Raw genomic sequence first — 17,258 nt, 5'->3', positions numbered from 1 at the left:
AAGGAAGGAAGGAAGGAAGGAAGGAAGGAAGGAAAGAAGGAAGGTAGGTTTTATTTTATAGAAAATCTTATTTCTATACCTAAACAATAAAAATAATTGAAGTGGTTATATATGGAAAGACCTGTCTCTGGACAATACCCAAAATTATTAATATGGTATTCAATTTATGAGAGAGATAAAAATGAATGAACCTTGGTAGAAAAAAATGCACAAGCTATCTTGTAATCCCCACTGAGAAGATGTTGCACTGCTTATTTGTTGTGTTCAGGATTCAGACAAGTCTTGAAATTGGAGAAAAAAAAATGGAATTTGACTTGTTTCCCAAAAAGAACATTTGCAACTAGCTTTCATTTTATTTTTATTTAGCAGTTTGCTTCTCATGATTGTGAAAGCAAGGCATTCATTAGGCAGGAAGAGCAATGTCCCTTGGAAAGAAAAGTATGAGAAATAAAGGCCCTTGATAATCTAACTCCTTATATTATCTCTCACTACTGGACTCACACAGACCAATCTCCATTCAGTCTGACCAAGTCTGTGAGCACACCTTCTATTTTCCCACTATAGCATCTCAGCTCCTGCCATCTTTGAATATCCTCCACCCACTGCCATCTATCAAAACCCTTTATATTCCCAAAGGCCTATGTCAGAATCGCTTTTCTCCTTTGATTTTCCTTCCAGTGAATTACTTACTGCCTTGTGTCTTAGCAACCTGGGAGATGGAAACCCCAGCTCTTTGTATAACTTCACATTTATCTACATGATGTGGAGCAGCTACATGAGGAGTAAATGACTAGGATGAAGAGAGAACACTACATTAAAGTAGATTTCAAATATAATGAGTACCCCTTTTTTCATAAAAACTGATATGCAAATGGAGAAGACTCTAAACAGTCGGATTTACAAGATTAAAAACTAAGGTGTTAATGTCACTGGCCTTTTAATGAAAATATTATATTTAACTTCCGGGTTTTTCAGATCAATCAATGAAGAGATCCTGTTTGAACCTATATATATATATATATATATATATACACACACACACACACACATATATATGTCCATATATATGTGTATATATAATTAAGGTTATCCCAATCTAGACAGAATAAAACACTGCTAAAATAATAAATTACAACCTATAAAACCAAGTTCTTTTTTCCCATTGCATGAGGTGGGAAGGGCCTCTAGCATGCCTGAGAAGTCATTTGGTACATGATGGGTCAGGCTTCTTATAGGCTACCTACAGCTATCTGCCTATATTGATAATTTTCTATGGCCCACAAATGATGTTATAAACATCTAAATGACCCTTGTCAGAAAAATGGTTCTCCACCCCTGCAAGGAATAAAAAAAACTAAAAAGATCTTGTGCTACTTTTTCCTGGCTCTGTGGATATGACATCATCTTCAGTCAGACACTGTCAAGATTCAAAAAAGATCGAATACTCTAAACAACCGGTCAGAAGACCTGGACATTAGGGGCAGACACAACTGGTTTTTCTACTCCTTCCTCAACAAAATGGCAGTTCCTATTGACATTCACATCAAAATCCTTTAGAAGGCTCCAATCCCCAAACTTAATCTAAGGAGCTAAGTCTCCTTCCTGTACTCAGATAGCAACAGTAGTTCTGGTGCTTATGAAATTATGGCCCAACTTTTTCCTTTGTTCTAGCAAAAGACTTTCTGCAAGAAAGCAGTAATCCTTTAAAGCTTTCCAGTGCAAAGGTCTCTCCTGGTTTGTATTCCCCATCCCTATTCCCCAGAGGAAAAGCTGAAGCACATCACAAGGCAGTTCTTGGTTCCAAGCTGTATTGGGGCTCAAGGACTCCTGGTGAGGAAAGAAAACTGGTCATTTGAACATCCTTTCCTGGGATCTGTCTGAAGTGTAGACAAGCAGCAAAGATGAATATTAATAGGCTTTCCATCATCAAAAGCTATTGCATACCCAAAGGATGATAAATATTTTAATCAGTTTTCAGCTTGTCTAGCCAAAGTCAGTTTACTCCTGAGGGATTTCCCTATTTCTGTGCCCAAAGCCTGTCCGGTGTATATTGCTATCTCTATATTCTGAAAATTAACAGCAACAAAGTTCAACTTTGCAGGAAAGTCATTTATATTTGAGATCATTTTACTCTAGCATGTTTTTTAAAAGTAGAGAAATCTGAAATATAAACAATACCAATAAATGATCCAGAACACTATGATTCTGGTTTTAGCAACACTGCTACTCTGGGAAACAAATAACCTACTTAATTCTCTCATTTAAAAAAAAAAAGATTTCCCAGATTTATATAAGTTGTTTGCCAGTGATTACTCAATCTACTTAGCTAGAAATGCTAAAGGCATAAAACAGGACATGCGTCTGTGCCCTGGGTATTTTTTTAAAGTTAAAAATGTTTTGAGGTATTGATGTAAGGACTGTTTGTTTTAAAATAGAACTAATCCAAAAATATTCCTGCTAAGCAGCAGGTATTGTTTTAGGAAAACACAGAGTTCAAAAGAACTTATTAAAGGCCATGATGACCAATGTGGATACAAAAGACTAGAAAAATGACCCCCCATCAAATGCTTATTGTAGCACATGTGTGCTGAGTACCAGCTGTGTACCAACTACTGCTGAAATCATGACTGAAGTAGGCATGATTTCTAGTGGCCTGTGCTGAGAATGGTATGAAGTAATATAGAACAAGGCAACATAATCTCACTATCAGAGTGTTCTTCCTAAGAGAAACTATCTCAGAAAGGGGAAAAAGTGAGAGATGAGCCAAGCAAATAAGAGAGGGAAACATATTCCAGACAGAGGTAAAAGGACATGGAAAGTCTCTGGCAGAAGTGTACTAAGCATACACAGAGCAGAGAGTAAGATGAGGTGGGAATGAGAGGGAAGGTTAGCACGGATCTACATGGTATTATGCCATCACAGGTAGGCTGAATTTCTCAACATGATGGTAGCTTTGGACCTGAGGTATAAAATGAGCTCACTTGTATTTTAAAGGAACCATCTAACCATAGTGAATGTAGAATAACCAAAGCTAGAAGGCTGATTGATGCTGTTTCTATGAACAACAATGGTGCTAGCATAGAAGGTGATAAAGACGGGTCAAGTCATTATCAGATTGTGAAGTTGTAGGCTAGGCAACTGGATAGTTCCAATTATTGAATGGCAGTGAGACACTGGAAAGACCAGGGGATTACAGGAATCAAATGTTTGGCTTGGAATAGGTTAATTTTGAGTTAGCTTATTACTGAGTAACTGAATATGATTCATCTTTCCCATTTAATATTCAAGTGCTGTGGGATATGAGACTTTGGTACCAAAAATATTAAGTTACTATAGGCATTGGCATATCCCACCACTCCATCCTTTAAAAAACTCAGTGCTAATGGAATGAAGTTATGTCATTAACTAAAATACAAAGCTCTTAATCCCCCAGCATCTGTTAAAGACCATACGATGTATAATTCTAGGTATTGCAATTTTTTTCATTTAAGTTATTATTTATGTAACAGGACAAAGCTACCATCAGCTCCAAGTCTTCATAGCCAAAGAAGATGTGTCTAAAACTAATATATTTAATTTTAAATACTGCCCTAATATACCAGATATTTACTGAAGGATAATTTTGTCAATCAGTCAAAAACAAGCAGCAGATTATCTATTTGAGACTTATACACACCAAGGAAAATTTACAAGTGAGACTGTCACAGGTGGTTCCAGATGGGCTGAGATCATGTACAGAAAATGCAAAGAAGTCAATCATAATTTACTTGTTAGGTAAAGACAGAATTACAAATATCATCTACAAGTGATTACAGAGATCATTTCAGGACTACAGAAAAACAAACAGTTTCCTTTGATTAAAAATAAAGGATCATTAATTTTTAAACGTTGGCAGGGAGAGGACAGGACGATGGTTATATTACTCTTAATGTGTGGAAAAGGCATTGTAATGCATTCTCAGCTCTCTGCTAAGTCAGTTTTTGGCACATGGAATACATTTCTCCACTGGGACATTTTTTGCAAAATATGGAAAGATTCCCAACCCTACCTTCCCAAGTATTTAACCCATAGTGGATAGAAACATTAGATGAGTTATGAGTCCCTTTAACTCCTAGACAGACCCCAGCTTTAGAGGTAGGGATATGAAAAAAAGTGGGGTGATACTGTCTGTAAGGGAGACTCAGTCAAACCACCTCTAAGAAAGGCTTCCTAGGTTGTGGACTGTTCCCACCACCTCCTACCATTATTATTGGTGATGTTTCACATGTGCATTTTCTTTTTATAAACTTTCTCATGATATCATCATTATGATAATCTTCAGAAGGTAACAGTGTTAGTGATCACTCATTAACCAACTTCAAAAAAGAGCCCAATGTCTGGATAACACTCCACACAATGGAAACAGCATCCTTAGGAAATCTTGCATCCCTTTAAAAAATGTAGGCCTGCTGATTAAATTCCACATCCTTTCCATTCATTTGATTTTATAACATTTACAGAATCATCTATATATTTTTAACATATAGAACATGTGTGTGTGTGTGTGTGTGTGTGTGTGTGTGTGTGTGTGATAATGAAACTTAACAGAATTTAGCCAAATTCCATGATATGGCATCTAAAATATCAAGTTTAGTTACTTAGTCCAGTTTTTCTCTCCACACACTAGAAGGAGTTAAGAGAGATGGCAAGGCTTTCACTTGAAATTTCCTCACTCCTGTCACTATGTCTCACCATCTTCAGCCTTTCTAGTCTTATTTCTGTTATGTGCATAACCGAGGGGGCAGCTCCAGTCTTTTAACATTCCTGGGTTGTACCAGGCACTTGTAAGCACTGGATACCAAGGAAGCTCACCTCATACAGCTCATGGAAGGGTTAAAACAGAAAGTCCTACCCACTGTTTGCTCTGATGTTCCTGGAGATATTGTCACTGGATGTATCCTCAGTAGAATTCTATTCAACACCTCTGTCTTTAAGTACAAAGCTGTAGGCTGTAGCAGCTTTGAGAAACATAAGTATCCCTTTTTTCTGCGGCACAGTATCTGTGTGTGAAATTCTCTAAAGGGGTTTAAGTATTTACCCTGAACACTATCAGAGGGTTTCTAAAATTTTCCTTATCCAGTTGCAAAAACGCTTCAAAGAGAATCATAAACACAATCCTTTGTGCTTCCAATGCACATTCTGTTTTTAGGCTTAAGCCTGAATTCTCTTAGAATTGTAAATTTTTCCCCCTAAAAAGACAGGATGCTTGAAAAAAAAAAAAGCCCTTACTAAATCTACAGCCACTATGGGAGGTGGGGGAGGAAGATAGAAAAATATGAGAGAAATACAAAAGGCAATCAAAGAAGAAACCAAAACTTGCTAGAAGTTTATTGAATCACATGCAAAATTGTTTAATAGGACAATACAGCTGTGGGGAACTGGAGGGACTGAGTGGACAGGGGGAGAATAGCAATAAACAACCTTCTGTGAATATGTTTAGGAGAACCAAAAGTATGGGTCACAGACACTATACTATTATGGCTAATGTGGCCTTTTCTTTTTTCCAAATTTCCAAGCCCAAACATAATGGTCCAGAATTTGAATCACTGGATGCTTATAACTGTCCAACTTACCTCTAATTTGTGTATATATTGAGCTACTCAGTATTATCCTGGTTAAAAAAGGAGGGTGACTTAAATCTTACTTTAAACCCACCAGCAGGCACTCCACACCAGATCCTAAATTACCATAATATACACTGCTCCCAGATTAGAAATGCTAACCCTGAAAAATGAGTTAGCATTACACACATGTAAATTAGTACATAAATAAACATTAATGTGGATGAGAAATACACATATAATATATGTACATATTGTAAGGAGGCAATGTCACCATTAAAATTAACCAAAAGATTTACCATTTATATTTCATCACTTTGTTCCTTATAGTCCTCCAATTCTTTAATCTAGAAAGGAATTTAAAATGAATTTAGCTAGTGGAACTTACAATAATGAACACCAGCATACTCAGTATGTGTTTCAGTATATGGAGAAGTACCCTTGCTCCTGTTTTCATTTAGAACAAATTTAATCTACAGCAGTGTGATGATAGCTTCACTAGTCTCTCCAAAACCAAACAAACTGCTCTCATCTCAAACAGTTCCTAGGACTGTATAGCCCACACCACAGGGCCTGTCCACACCAGCCATGGGCAGATTCTTAGCAGGAGCTTCCTGGATGATTTACACTGGCCCAATGACATGGAAAGAGGATGACTCATCTAGAAATTAGAACTATTATAAATAACTTGTCAGGGACAACTTTTACATTCTTAAGTAGACTTTTCTCTTAAAACTTTAACAAGAAGCTGGTTACATTACTAAATACAACACCTACTCATTTTCCACATCTCCCTGCTCTCCTGTGCCAAATTTTAACACAAATGGGTAGAATTAAGTGTAGCCTATAGCTTACCTAACATAATTATATGTTGTGTTTTACACTGTTTCAAAACGGATACATTAAAATCATCCAGTCTTGGCTCCTACCCACTCAAGTCAATAAGGGTTATTAAGGCCAACTGCCATATATTGCACTGCTATGCCAGTGCAGGGAACTGTCGTGACAGGAAACAAACCTCAACACACTAAGGATCTACTTTCTCTTGAAAAAGGTAAAGCAACAAATATAATGCATGAAGAAATTTCTTTCCAATATATATATATATATATCATTACTAGTTTGGAAAATGTTTACTCTGGAAACAATATTAGAATATTTCCATTGGATTGAACCAAATAGATTTTTTTAAGGTCAACAGGAAATGAATAAATGTCATCAATTTAGAGGATTTCACACCTAGCATTCTTTTCAGAATCACTGTGAATTTGATAGTGTTAAAACATTTTTATAGGTAAAATAAATGTCAGTTTTGCAAAGAGCGATAGCAGACCCTGAGAGACAAATGGCCTATCCATTGAATCTCTGGCCACAGCAAGACTTCCTTACCTCACAGGAGACTTCAGCTTTTCATAGTCTCTCTTTACCCAGAAAGCAAAGCTTAGGCAGTTTCTTTCAAATGGTAACTCTCTCTTATCCTGAAGAGTCTCCTCATAATACAATAATCTTAGGTGGGAGGCAGTGAATTGATTCAAAAATAAAATAAAATACAAATACATATATTTATATGGTTATAATGTTATAATATTTCATGAGTGGATGAGCAAAGAGGAAAGGGAAGGCTGGCCTAAATTCCTGAGTTATAAGAAAGGGGGCTACGTTGCTTTGGGCTTCATGGCTCATAAATTCATGAACTAATATGCAGGGGAAATGTGGTATTTTATCAGGATGCCATTCAAATATAAGGCTTAGCATTTACATCACAAGAGCCTGCATAGATTGAAACTATCCTCCGGGAGAGAAATGGCAAGAATAAACAGTGTGATAAAAATGTGCTTGCTGGGACATGGAATGGGCAGTAGAGGCCAGGGGAGTTTTTGAAACAGCTGACTAAACTTTTTGAAATATGTGACTGGTTATGACACGTGAAGCAATTACCATTAATGGAAGAAAAGGTAGTTCAAAGCTCATTTTCCATTCTATATCCTTTCTGAGACTGTTCCTACCAACCATGAGGTAAAAAGAAGAAAAAAAAAAAAAGACAGAGACAGAGAGAAATTACAACATAAGTCTCTTCCCTGGTACAAGGGCTGTCAAAGGTTGCTTTACTTCTAAGCAAAAGGGAAAAAGAAATGCACAGATTGCCTGAGGTTTTCTTCTTTTATTTTCTCACCAAAAGAGATTGATGCTATATTGCAGAACAGACAAAAATGCATTGATTACAGGAATCTTTCCACAATATACACACGTGATTTTACAATCCAGAAAAGCAAAAAGATAACAAAGAGTCATTTGTATATGATGATAATGATTTTGAATAATATATTAACAGGAAACAAAGTTAGTACTTTCAGCAATGCTTTAGATTAGTCTAGTTCTATAGAATCCAAATGTGCAGCAAACACTGCACTTTTTGTTAAATTGCTGTTGAATTTGTTAACCCACAACTGATTTCCTGAGTTATGGAATCTTGGAGATTACAGCTAAATTGAAGCAACAGGGATAATTCTTGACAGTTAAAGGTACATTTGTATGCATTTTCCTGAAAGCCTAGTATCTTGGGGCCTCAAACTAGCAGCTCAACATTGCCCCCTACTGCTTACAAATAAAAAAAAATAGGAGGTGGACGGAGAGGAAGAGCCTCACCAGCCAATGGCAATTTCACCCTGTACACAAATACCAGATGGTACAGCAATGAAAGCCACAGAGCCATGGAGTTTTCCAAAGATCATGCTCTTCTGTCTCTTCCAATAGCAGAAAATAAATTATTATGAATTTGTTAAAACTCCTCTTCAAAGGCTTGAGGCAGTGCTCACATTTAATTTACAAAAAACAACTGCTTTTATCTCAGCCCAAACCTTTGCTCTGCTGATAATGATGGCCCTACAGCATGCCGAGACAATGGGCCATTGATTTCCTGCAGTACACTTAGGAATGCCATGCCACGGGTAAGGAAACTAGCTCTGGAAAAATCCCAGGACTGCTATTCCTCTTAACATTTTTTATATGGCAGCCATAAAATAAATAGCAGATATTTTTCTCAAGCCTGCCACTGCCACCAAATGCATATCTTTTAAATCATCTTATAATGAACATCACTGGCATAATCACAATACCAAAGATTTTACCTAAAAATAATTTTAAAAAATAAATAATTTTTAAAAGTACTTGATTTTTCTGGGTCTTACAAAATGAATGTGTTCCTTTCTTGCTTTCCAATTCATAATTTACAACTTTGTCAAATTACAATTTCAAAGTGTAGCAGATGCCTTAATATTAGTGTTAAGCATGAAAGTAATTTCTTTTTTTTTTCTATTGGTACTGTGGTTTGAACTCGGCCTTGTGCATGCTTAGCAAGCACTCTATTGCTTAAACCATGCCCCCAGTGTCTTTTCATTTTACCCATTTTTTTGGATTTTTTTTTCCCATTGGCCAACCCTGAACCATGATCCTCCTACCTGTGATCCCTACTTATCTAGTATTACAAATATATATTACCATGACCAGCTTATTTGCTGTGATGTAGTCTCCTTAACTTTTTGACTAGGTGGGTCTCAAACAATATTCTTTCAGTCTCTGCCTTGAGAATAGCTGGTATTACAAGTGTAATTTATCATACTCAGCCAGAAAACAGAGATTCTAAATTCTTATGTAAATAGACAAAATCAGAATTTCACATTAGGGGCAATAAAAATTAAAAATTACTTTTCCCTTAACTGAAGCTGCACATAGTACATGAAAATTAAGTAATATTCCACACAAGCTTAGTTAATTAATAGAACTAAAAATGGAGATATAGCCAGGCACCAGTGGCTCATGCCTATAATCCTTGCTACTCAGGAGGCTGAGATCTGAGGATCATGATTCAAAGCCAGCCCGAGCAGAAAAGTCTGTAAGACTCATCTCAAATAAACCACCAGAAAATCCAAAGTGGTGCTGTGGTAGAGTGCTAGCCTTGAGCTGAATTGCTGAGGGACAGAGCTCAGGCCCAAAGTTCAAGCCCCACAACCGACAAAAACAAACCAACAACAACAACAAAAAACAACCAAAAACAGAGATATAGACAAGGATTCTACATTACTTCCAACTTATTTTTACAATGCTTAGTTAGTACAGCCTTCGGAGAAATCATTTTCTGTGATACTTATATACTAACAGAAGGATTCTAACATTCTTTCCCTAGACACAGATCCATGTAAAGATATGGTTTAGAAATGTAAGTAGACAGATGAAAAGTAGGAACTTCTACATTCTCCCCTAGACTTTTAAGTTGGTACCTTCAGGGTTGTGATGTGATATTTTCATTTCTTTAAATAGGGATTTAAGGGGATAGAGGTATTGCTCAAGTAGTAGAGTACCTGCATAGCAATCACAGGGCCCAGTTCAAACCCCACTACTGCCATAAATGATAGACAGAATAAGGGTAGAATATCTGTGAAGTGTAATAATAATAATAATAATGTAACAGATGGCAGGAACTTTTGGAAATGATAGGATTTAACATGTAATATGATGGTGGTTTCAGGGCCAAATATTTATCTACAAATTCACTAAGTTGTACATATTAAGACAAGTGCAGCTTTCTGTATGTCAATCATTCCTCACTAAGCAGTTTTTAAAAATCAAGTCGGGATCAACAATAGCTCCCAGATCTGCAGATCTTCGTTCACGTTTCCCAACACATTTCAAATTCTGTGAGGTAGCCCGCTCTCCAGAGTTTAGCAAGCTTTTATCACCTTCCCACTACATTCCAAATTCAACTGTTTGGAGACAGAACAGTGAGGCCGTGAAGGGCCAGGACCTCAGAGCCAGAACCTTTGAGTTCAAATCCCAGCTTACCACCCCCAACCACCACCCCCCCCTGCCCAAATCAGCAGGGTGACCTTGGGAAAGTTACATAAGCACGTTGGGCTTTGAGTTTCTCCTTCATTAAAGTGGGAGAAAACCATCCCTACTTTAGTAGGTTGTCAAGTCACAAAGAAAAGGTGGATTAGTATCTGGTACTTTACAAGTATCATGTGGTTGCTACTCCTACTATTCTTTATATTAAAGCATAATTAAGTTATTTTCATTTGTCTTAAGCTGTATTTCCTACTATTTGCCTTAGGTTCCTTGCTCTGATCATAAGATACTTCCTTCTTCTTTTTTTGTTGTTGTTGGTGGTGGTGTTGGTAGTATTAGGGATTGAACTCAAGGCCTCATGCTTGCTGGATAAGTGTTCTACCACTTGAGCTACTTTACCACCTTTTCTTCATCTTTTTTCTCCCTTCTGATCTTGTTTTTATAGTTCTGAGAGTTGGACTGATACAAGAACTGCCGTTAGGATGGCAGCTGGTATATTTTTTAATGCAAATAAAATTTAGATAGTACTGTTGCACTATCTTCACCACCATGCCCAGCATCAATATAGCAATGTGCTTATTGTGTAAAACTACTCAAATATGTTTATTTGGACAAAGCTGAGGTTGTACAGATAAAATGTTTGATGTTCTCACTACCTTTCCAAATAATCAAATGCAATAAATAATCTGAAATAATTAGATACATATATTTGCCTGTGAAAATGAGGCAGCTGAAGCTTTCTTACAGCACAGCATCCCAGAAAGTACAATGCCAGACCTCATGTACTTACCACACCTTCCATCTTCTTCCACAGCCCCTCCAGCTGCTCCATGGGTTCACACCACCAATCAGTGCACTTTCTGTATCGATTGCCCTGAAACCAAAACTGTCTCAGCCACTCAAACTCGACCTGTGGGCCAGAATGAGGAGGTGGTGGTTAGAATGTCCTTGGGAAGGACAAGTAAGGACAATGTCTTCTCACTCAGTTCTCCTCTGGTAACTTAATAGGCATGGGGTGAGGAAAGGTGAGAAAAGCTGGGCCTTCCCACTTCCTGATATAACTTGGCATCTCCAGAGCATTTCTGCCAAGAATAGAGAATTCTGAACGCTGAGGTTCTTTTAGGAAGGCAACCCAGCTCAAGCTGGGATGAGTTTTCAAGTCAGATATGAAGAAACTGTGTTAGTCAGCAATAAACACTGAGGTCCTAAGTATAATCAGCCTGTGCTGGGTATGATGGAAATCTTTATTAAACATCTTCATTAAAGGGTAGTATAAAAAGCAAGAGGTAGATACATATTATAAGTATCAATCCCAAATTTCTTAGACTTAAATAATTTATCTATGAGCTGGAAGGAAATGATAGTCAATTTGGTCCAAAAACCCAAACAATATAAACTTAATTATGAAGACATGCCTTTGACCTATGGAGGTATTCAAATTGCCCATCAACTTAATAAGGGCTAATGGCAACAGCTGTGGAGTAACAAAGTAACAAAGATAACAATGATTCAAGTCTCTTCCTATGAGTCTACTATTCTAAGCTTGCACTGTTACCTTAGACTTCCTCCTTCTATACTCTACCAAAGTCTTACTATGCATTGGGTAACCTATCATCACTCACTGAGCCTCAGTGTTCTAGGTAGAGCTAGAGCTAGAGCTCCAATACTGGTGTAGAACTGACTACCCATGTCTAAGCCAATCAGTCCATCCCATTTTTCTAGTGACAAAAGTGGGCTGGAGGAAGAAGGTAGGTATATGTTCAATCAGACCAGGTCACAAGACTGTTGAAAGATACAGGAAGAAGACTCTGTAGTCAGTTTGCCATCAAATGAGAAGAATGGAGTCAACACAACAGGAGGTGACTCTAAGATGAAAAGATAAAAAAGCAAGTTTTGGTGATTTCAGCTAGTCTCCAATCAAGCTATTCCTGAAGCCTTTTTTTACTTAAGTCAATTCAGGTTGAGTTTTCTGACCCTTACAACTGGAATAATTCCAGTAGATGACATGCTTAAGAAATTAATTAAAGAGGGGCTGGGAAGGTGGCTCAGTGGTAGAGCGCTTGCCTTGCATGCTTGAGGCCCTGGGTTTGATTCCTCAGCACCCAAAAGCAAAAAAAAAAAAAAAAAGCCAGAAGTAGCGCTGTGGCTCAAGTGGTAGAGCGCTAGCCTTGAGCTGAAGAGCTGAGGGGCAGCACCCAGGCTCAGAGTTCAGGCCCACGACGGGACCCAAAAAAAGAAAAAAAAAATTAATTAAAGAAATTTCTCAAAAGCTGAAGAAATTGTTTCCTATGCATTTCCCAAGTCTTCTGTCATTCCTTTTTAGCTTAAAAAAATCAAATTATACAATCAAAGAATAATACCATTTATCTTAAAAATTCTGTTTACTTTTGCCCTCAAAAAATGTACAGCAATCGCAGCTTCATGCTGGGCTGTCTGGCTTTGCTAAGGTTATCGTGTTCCATATATAGATGCTGCGCTATTATAATTGCCACCTGCTACACCACAAAGAATTTTCTTGTTTGTTTACCCACATTGAACTTTCATGGGGCAAACAAAAGCAACTTGTGAAGATTGAACAATGGTGAAAATGGCTGAAACCAGAAACCAGAGAACATCAAGTTGTATGAAAAGGTTTTAGTTTGCATTAACTAAATGTTTGATATGTAACACTGATTTCAGTTAAAGCTGTTTAAACAAAACAAAAAAGGAATGTAGACAATATTGAGACAACAGTTGCTAAACCTTATCTGGGTGCTAAAAGACAGTAGTTAACAGCAGTAAACTTGAGTAGTTTTGAAAGAACGGATGCAGACATAGTTCAGCTTTGGGGAAGATACAAGTTTAATCACATATGTTACAAGAAAAAAATGAGTACTTTTTAAATGAAATATTGTCATACTATTAGAACAGCCTGTCTAAAAAAACAAACAAACAAAACATCAAGCCCAACACAAGGTTGAAATGAAAAGGTTTCCTAAGGCTTTCCAACTTTTATGCTGATTACATTCATTGAGAGAACAAAATACATGAGCCTTAGAAACCAAGTTATCCCAGGAAATAAAATTGATAATCATATGCAATGAGTTCATCCTGTAGATATCGGCAGATTTTAGTGATTTAACACTCAGAAACAAGAAAAACATACTGGGGGAATCTACCATGGAACAAGAGATCAAAGACTGAGAACCCTGTCCATTTTAATAGATAAAAGTCTTCATCTTCCACCTCGAATACCCAACCCTTGAGGTGGATAGCATCATGGTTAAGAATAAGGGTTCTGATCAAGGTGTAATGATGCATGCCCATAATCTCAGCCTCTGAAGAGGCAAAGTTAGTAAGACTGTGTGGATTGTTCAAGGTAAAAACCTACCTCAAAAACAAAACTGCAAAACAAAAGTGCTGGGGGCATATCAAGTGGAAGAGTATTTTCATAGCATGCATAAAGTCCTAGGTTCAATCCCAGAATCACAGAAAATGGAAAAAAGAAAAGAATAAGAGTTCTGGAGTCAGTTTCAAACTGTTCCACTATAGAACAGCTATATCATATGTAACATAGTGATAATTATATAACCACATAGGGTTGTAATACGGATTAAATGGGCTATAGTGAAATGTCTACTGAATAACACGCTTGCTAGATGCAAAAATACAAACTAAATAAATCACAGCTCCAGAATTTACTATCTACAGTATCTCACAAACTTAAGAGATTTTCTGAGACAAAAGTTTTAATATCTGTATCAATTCACATTCACCCCTTCCCATTAACATAGCTCAGAAAAGTTCAACATTGAGAACTAATCCAACAGAGCTTTACTCAAGGGCTAATGTACAGCCCACAAGATACAGTCTCAGTAGACATAAGATTCTTTGGCATACATTCTATTTAACTCTACCACCTTCTTTTTTTTTTTCTTGGTTGGTCATGGGGCTTGAACTCTGAGCCTGAGCACTATCCCTCAGCTCCTCAGCTCAAGCCAAGCACTCTACCACTTGAGCTACAGCGCCACATCCGGTTTTCTGGTGGTTTATTGGAGATAAGAGTTTCACGAACTTTCCTGCCTGGGCTGGCTTTGAACCACAAAACTCAGATCTCAGCCTCCTGAGTAGCTAGATTACAGGCGTGAGCCACTGGTGCCCAGGTACCTCCTTCTTTTTTCACTTCGTTGTGGTGGGTTAAAAAAAAATTACAGGATTCTAATCAAATATCACCCTTACCAGCTACTCTGCTGACAAAAATATAGTTGGTTCTTTTCTGAAAAAGTAGAGAAGCAAAAAATATTTCCAGCTGATTGATTCAGAATTTGAGGTTTAAAAAAACATTGCTTCTTTCCCTAAACTCTAGGGATAGAAAAGCTTCAGGGAGGGCTTGGCCAAAAACCAGAGGGTCAGGAATCAGAAAACAACAGAAGCCTTATTACTTCAAGACTAAAAAACAAATCAAAGCCTACCTTACTGACGGACTGAAAAAGTTCTACCCATGACAGGGGCTGGGTGTCTATCCCTTCTCCAGAACAGAGTCCCCCCAAGGAGGCCTACAGCCAACAGAGCAGAAAGAAGAGACAAGCTGTCAGGAGGCCAAATGTAGTATGGGGGCCAAGGAAAGTTCCATGGGTGATGTGATGCAGGTCCCTGAAGACAAGAATAGGAGACAATATGGGAGCGTTCTCTCAAAGCTATGCCTGCAAAGCAGATTCCCTGATTTCCAGCCTGCCGTTAACGAAATTAATGATTATTATCACTTGGACAATTTCAATACAGAGGAAATTAAAGCCCTTAAAGCCCACAGGCCTCAAAAGGGCATACAAATGGCCCAGGGACCCTGCAGGATCATGAAAAAAAAAAGGTAGTTTTAGATTCATAGCCATGAGCCAGAAAACCATCTCTGGAAGCCTCTTGTCTGAACCTGCCTTTTCCATGGCATAGACAGAAAAGATAATGTCAAGAAGAGGTTTTCCCCCAGAAATACCAAGAGAATGATTTAAGGGGAAAAAAGAAGACCCATCATCCCATCACTTGCCTGAACTTCAACTGCTGAGTACTTAGGCAACATCACCAAATCATACTTCTAAGGTACTCTAACACCATACAGCTGTAAACCGTCTCCATCATTTCCACAAAGGAACAAGTATCACCTTCTACCATATTCACATAGGCTCTTTAGTTGGTGCCAGGTCAGCCACACCTTTCCCTCATGAGATATGTAAACATGCTCCTAAGAGTTAATGTTATATTGTAACAATTTATTTCACTAAGAAAGGAACTAAACAGAGATGGATGTTTAGGCCCTGTCTACAGAGATACCCTGTGCAGTCCTTTTCACAGAAGCTGTAAGATGTACATTTGATTGGAAAATTCCAACACACATTCTCTTCTTCCTACAAAAATTTACTAGAAGACACTAATGCCACATTTCATTATTTTTAAGAAGGAAAACCACTGATTGGATAACACAAAGATTCTGATTACAAATAGGCATAAATCTTTTCTGACCATCTTTAAGTTAAATAAAACGTAAAAGGTACTCAAATGGCTCCCCAATTGTCTTACACTAAAAAGACCCTGTCCCTAAGGAGGCCTCCAGAGAGCTACACAAACTGACACTCCCCAGCCTCCCATTACCTCTTTGACCTCGTGCTACAACTGGCAGCTCCAGCCCTCCCCTCAGGCTGCCCCTGAACACTGACATCCTCTGTCTTCACAGTCATTATTCCTTCTGCTTGAAACATTTTTGGGTAGTAAGTGGGCTTGCTCTTCATTTTTTAAGTGTCTGCTTTGAGCAGGTATCTTTTCTTTTTTCTTTTTCTTCTTTTTTTTTTTTGGTCGGTAGTGGGGCTTGAATTCTGGGCCTGGGCGTGAGCAGGTATCTTTTCAATGGGGATGGTCTTTAGTTCTCACAATCACCATTACCATGCTCTGTTTGATTTCTTTTCTCTTTTTTTCCTTTGCTTTGCTTTACATTATTGCGGTTGTTTTTTGGATTTTCTTATGATTTTTTAATTTTATTTAGCAACTTCTAGCATTTTATATAATTAGCCATGAATTATGATCATTACCATCATCTTCCTGTATTAGAAGGTCTTATTTTCTTTACTAATATATTCAAGTATAAGCAGAAGAGTCCTGGAACATGATTCAGTCGTTATTTACTGACAGACTAAATGAGAACACTGTTAGATTCCCAATTCTCCATTATTTCTGATTATATCAAAAAGGAAGCCTTAGAGGAGTAGCAATCTTTATAATCAATAATTATCACTCATTAATCTTGCTTCTGTCTCTTAAGCTATTTTTTAGTGTTTATACTTTTTGTAAACCAGTTGTACAAAGGGGTTTCAATTCAACAAGTCACATTATGAATACAATGCTTGAGTAATCTTAATTAATGTCACAGTGTTCTCTCCCCCATCTTTCCCAATCCTATCCATACCCTCAGTAGGTAGTTCAACTTCTTTTAAGTTTTTTTTTTACTTATAATTTGCACATACTAAAATTCATTCATTTGAAGGGCTAAATTTATGAGGTTGTGTCTCCATTATCACTAATCTCCCTTCTTCACATGAAGAAAGAAGAACACAAGTTCAGAGCCTTCTACAGGCCTGAGGACCTGCTGGGATGATGTAATAAGATTCCTCTGTTTTCACTGCTACTATTTTCCTGCTTGCTTTAGAATTAGTAGTAACATAAAGTTTCCTTTTCAAAGAAATTTATCTTCATAAAACAATCAGTTAAAGAAAAATGTTAGTTAACTATATATAGTTCTGCAATAAAGTGAAAATTGAAAGGGTATAAATGAACACAGTCAAGTTTGGGGAG

The 17,258-nt window shown here is 37.4% G+C and overlaps 1 protein-coding gene across 1 annotated transcript in view; it reads right to left on the bottom strand.

Annotated features, from left to right (window-relative positions):
• The window catches only part of Fto (fat mass and obesity associated), a 379,565-nt gene that overhangs the window by 194,454 nt on the left and 167,853 nt on the right, over nt 1-17,258 (bottom strand). The window contains exon 7 of the mRNA XM_013027975.1: nt 11,233-11,352. Coding sequence (XP_012883429.1) covers nt 11,233-11,352 — 120 coding nt within the window. The remainder of the gene's footprint in view (nt 1-11,232; nt 11,353-17,258) is intronic.

The sequence above is a fragment of the Dipodomys ordii genome, unplaced genomic scaffold, assembly GCF_000151885.1.
Source record: "Dipodomys ordii isolate 6190 unplaced genomic scaffold, Dord_2.0 Scaffold106, whole genome shotgun sequence".
NCBI lineage: Eukaryota > Metazoa > Chordata > Mammalia > Rodentia > Heteromyidae > Dipodomys > Dipodomys ordii.
The sequence above is the reverse complement of the archived record's forward strand: the minus strand, read 5'-3'. Positions and strand labels throughout refer to the sequence as shown.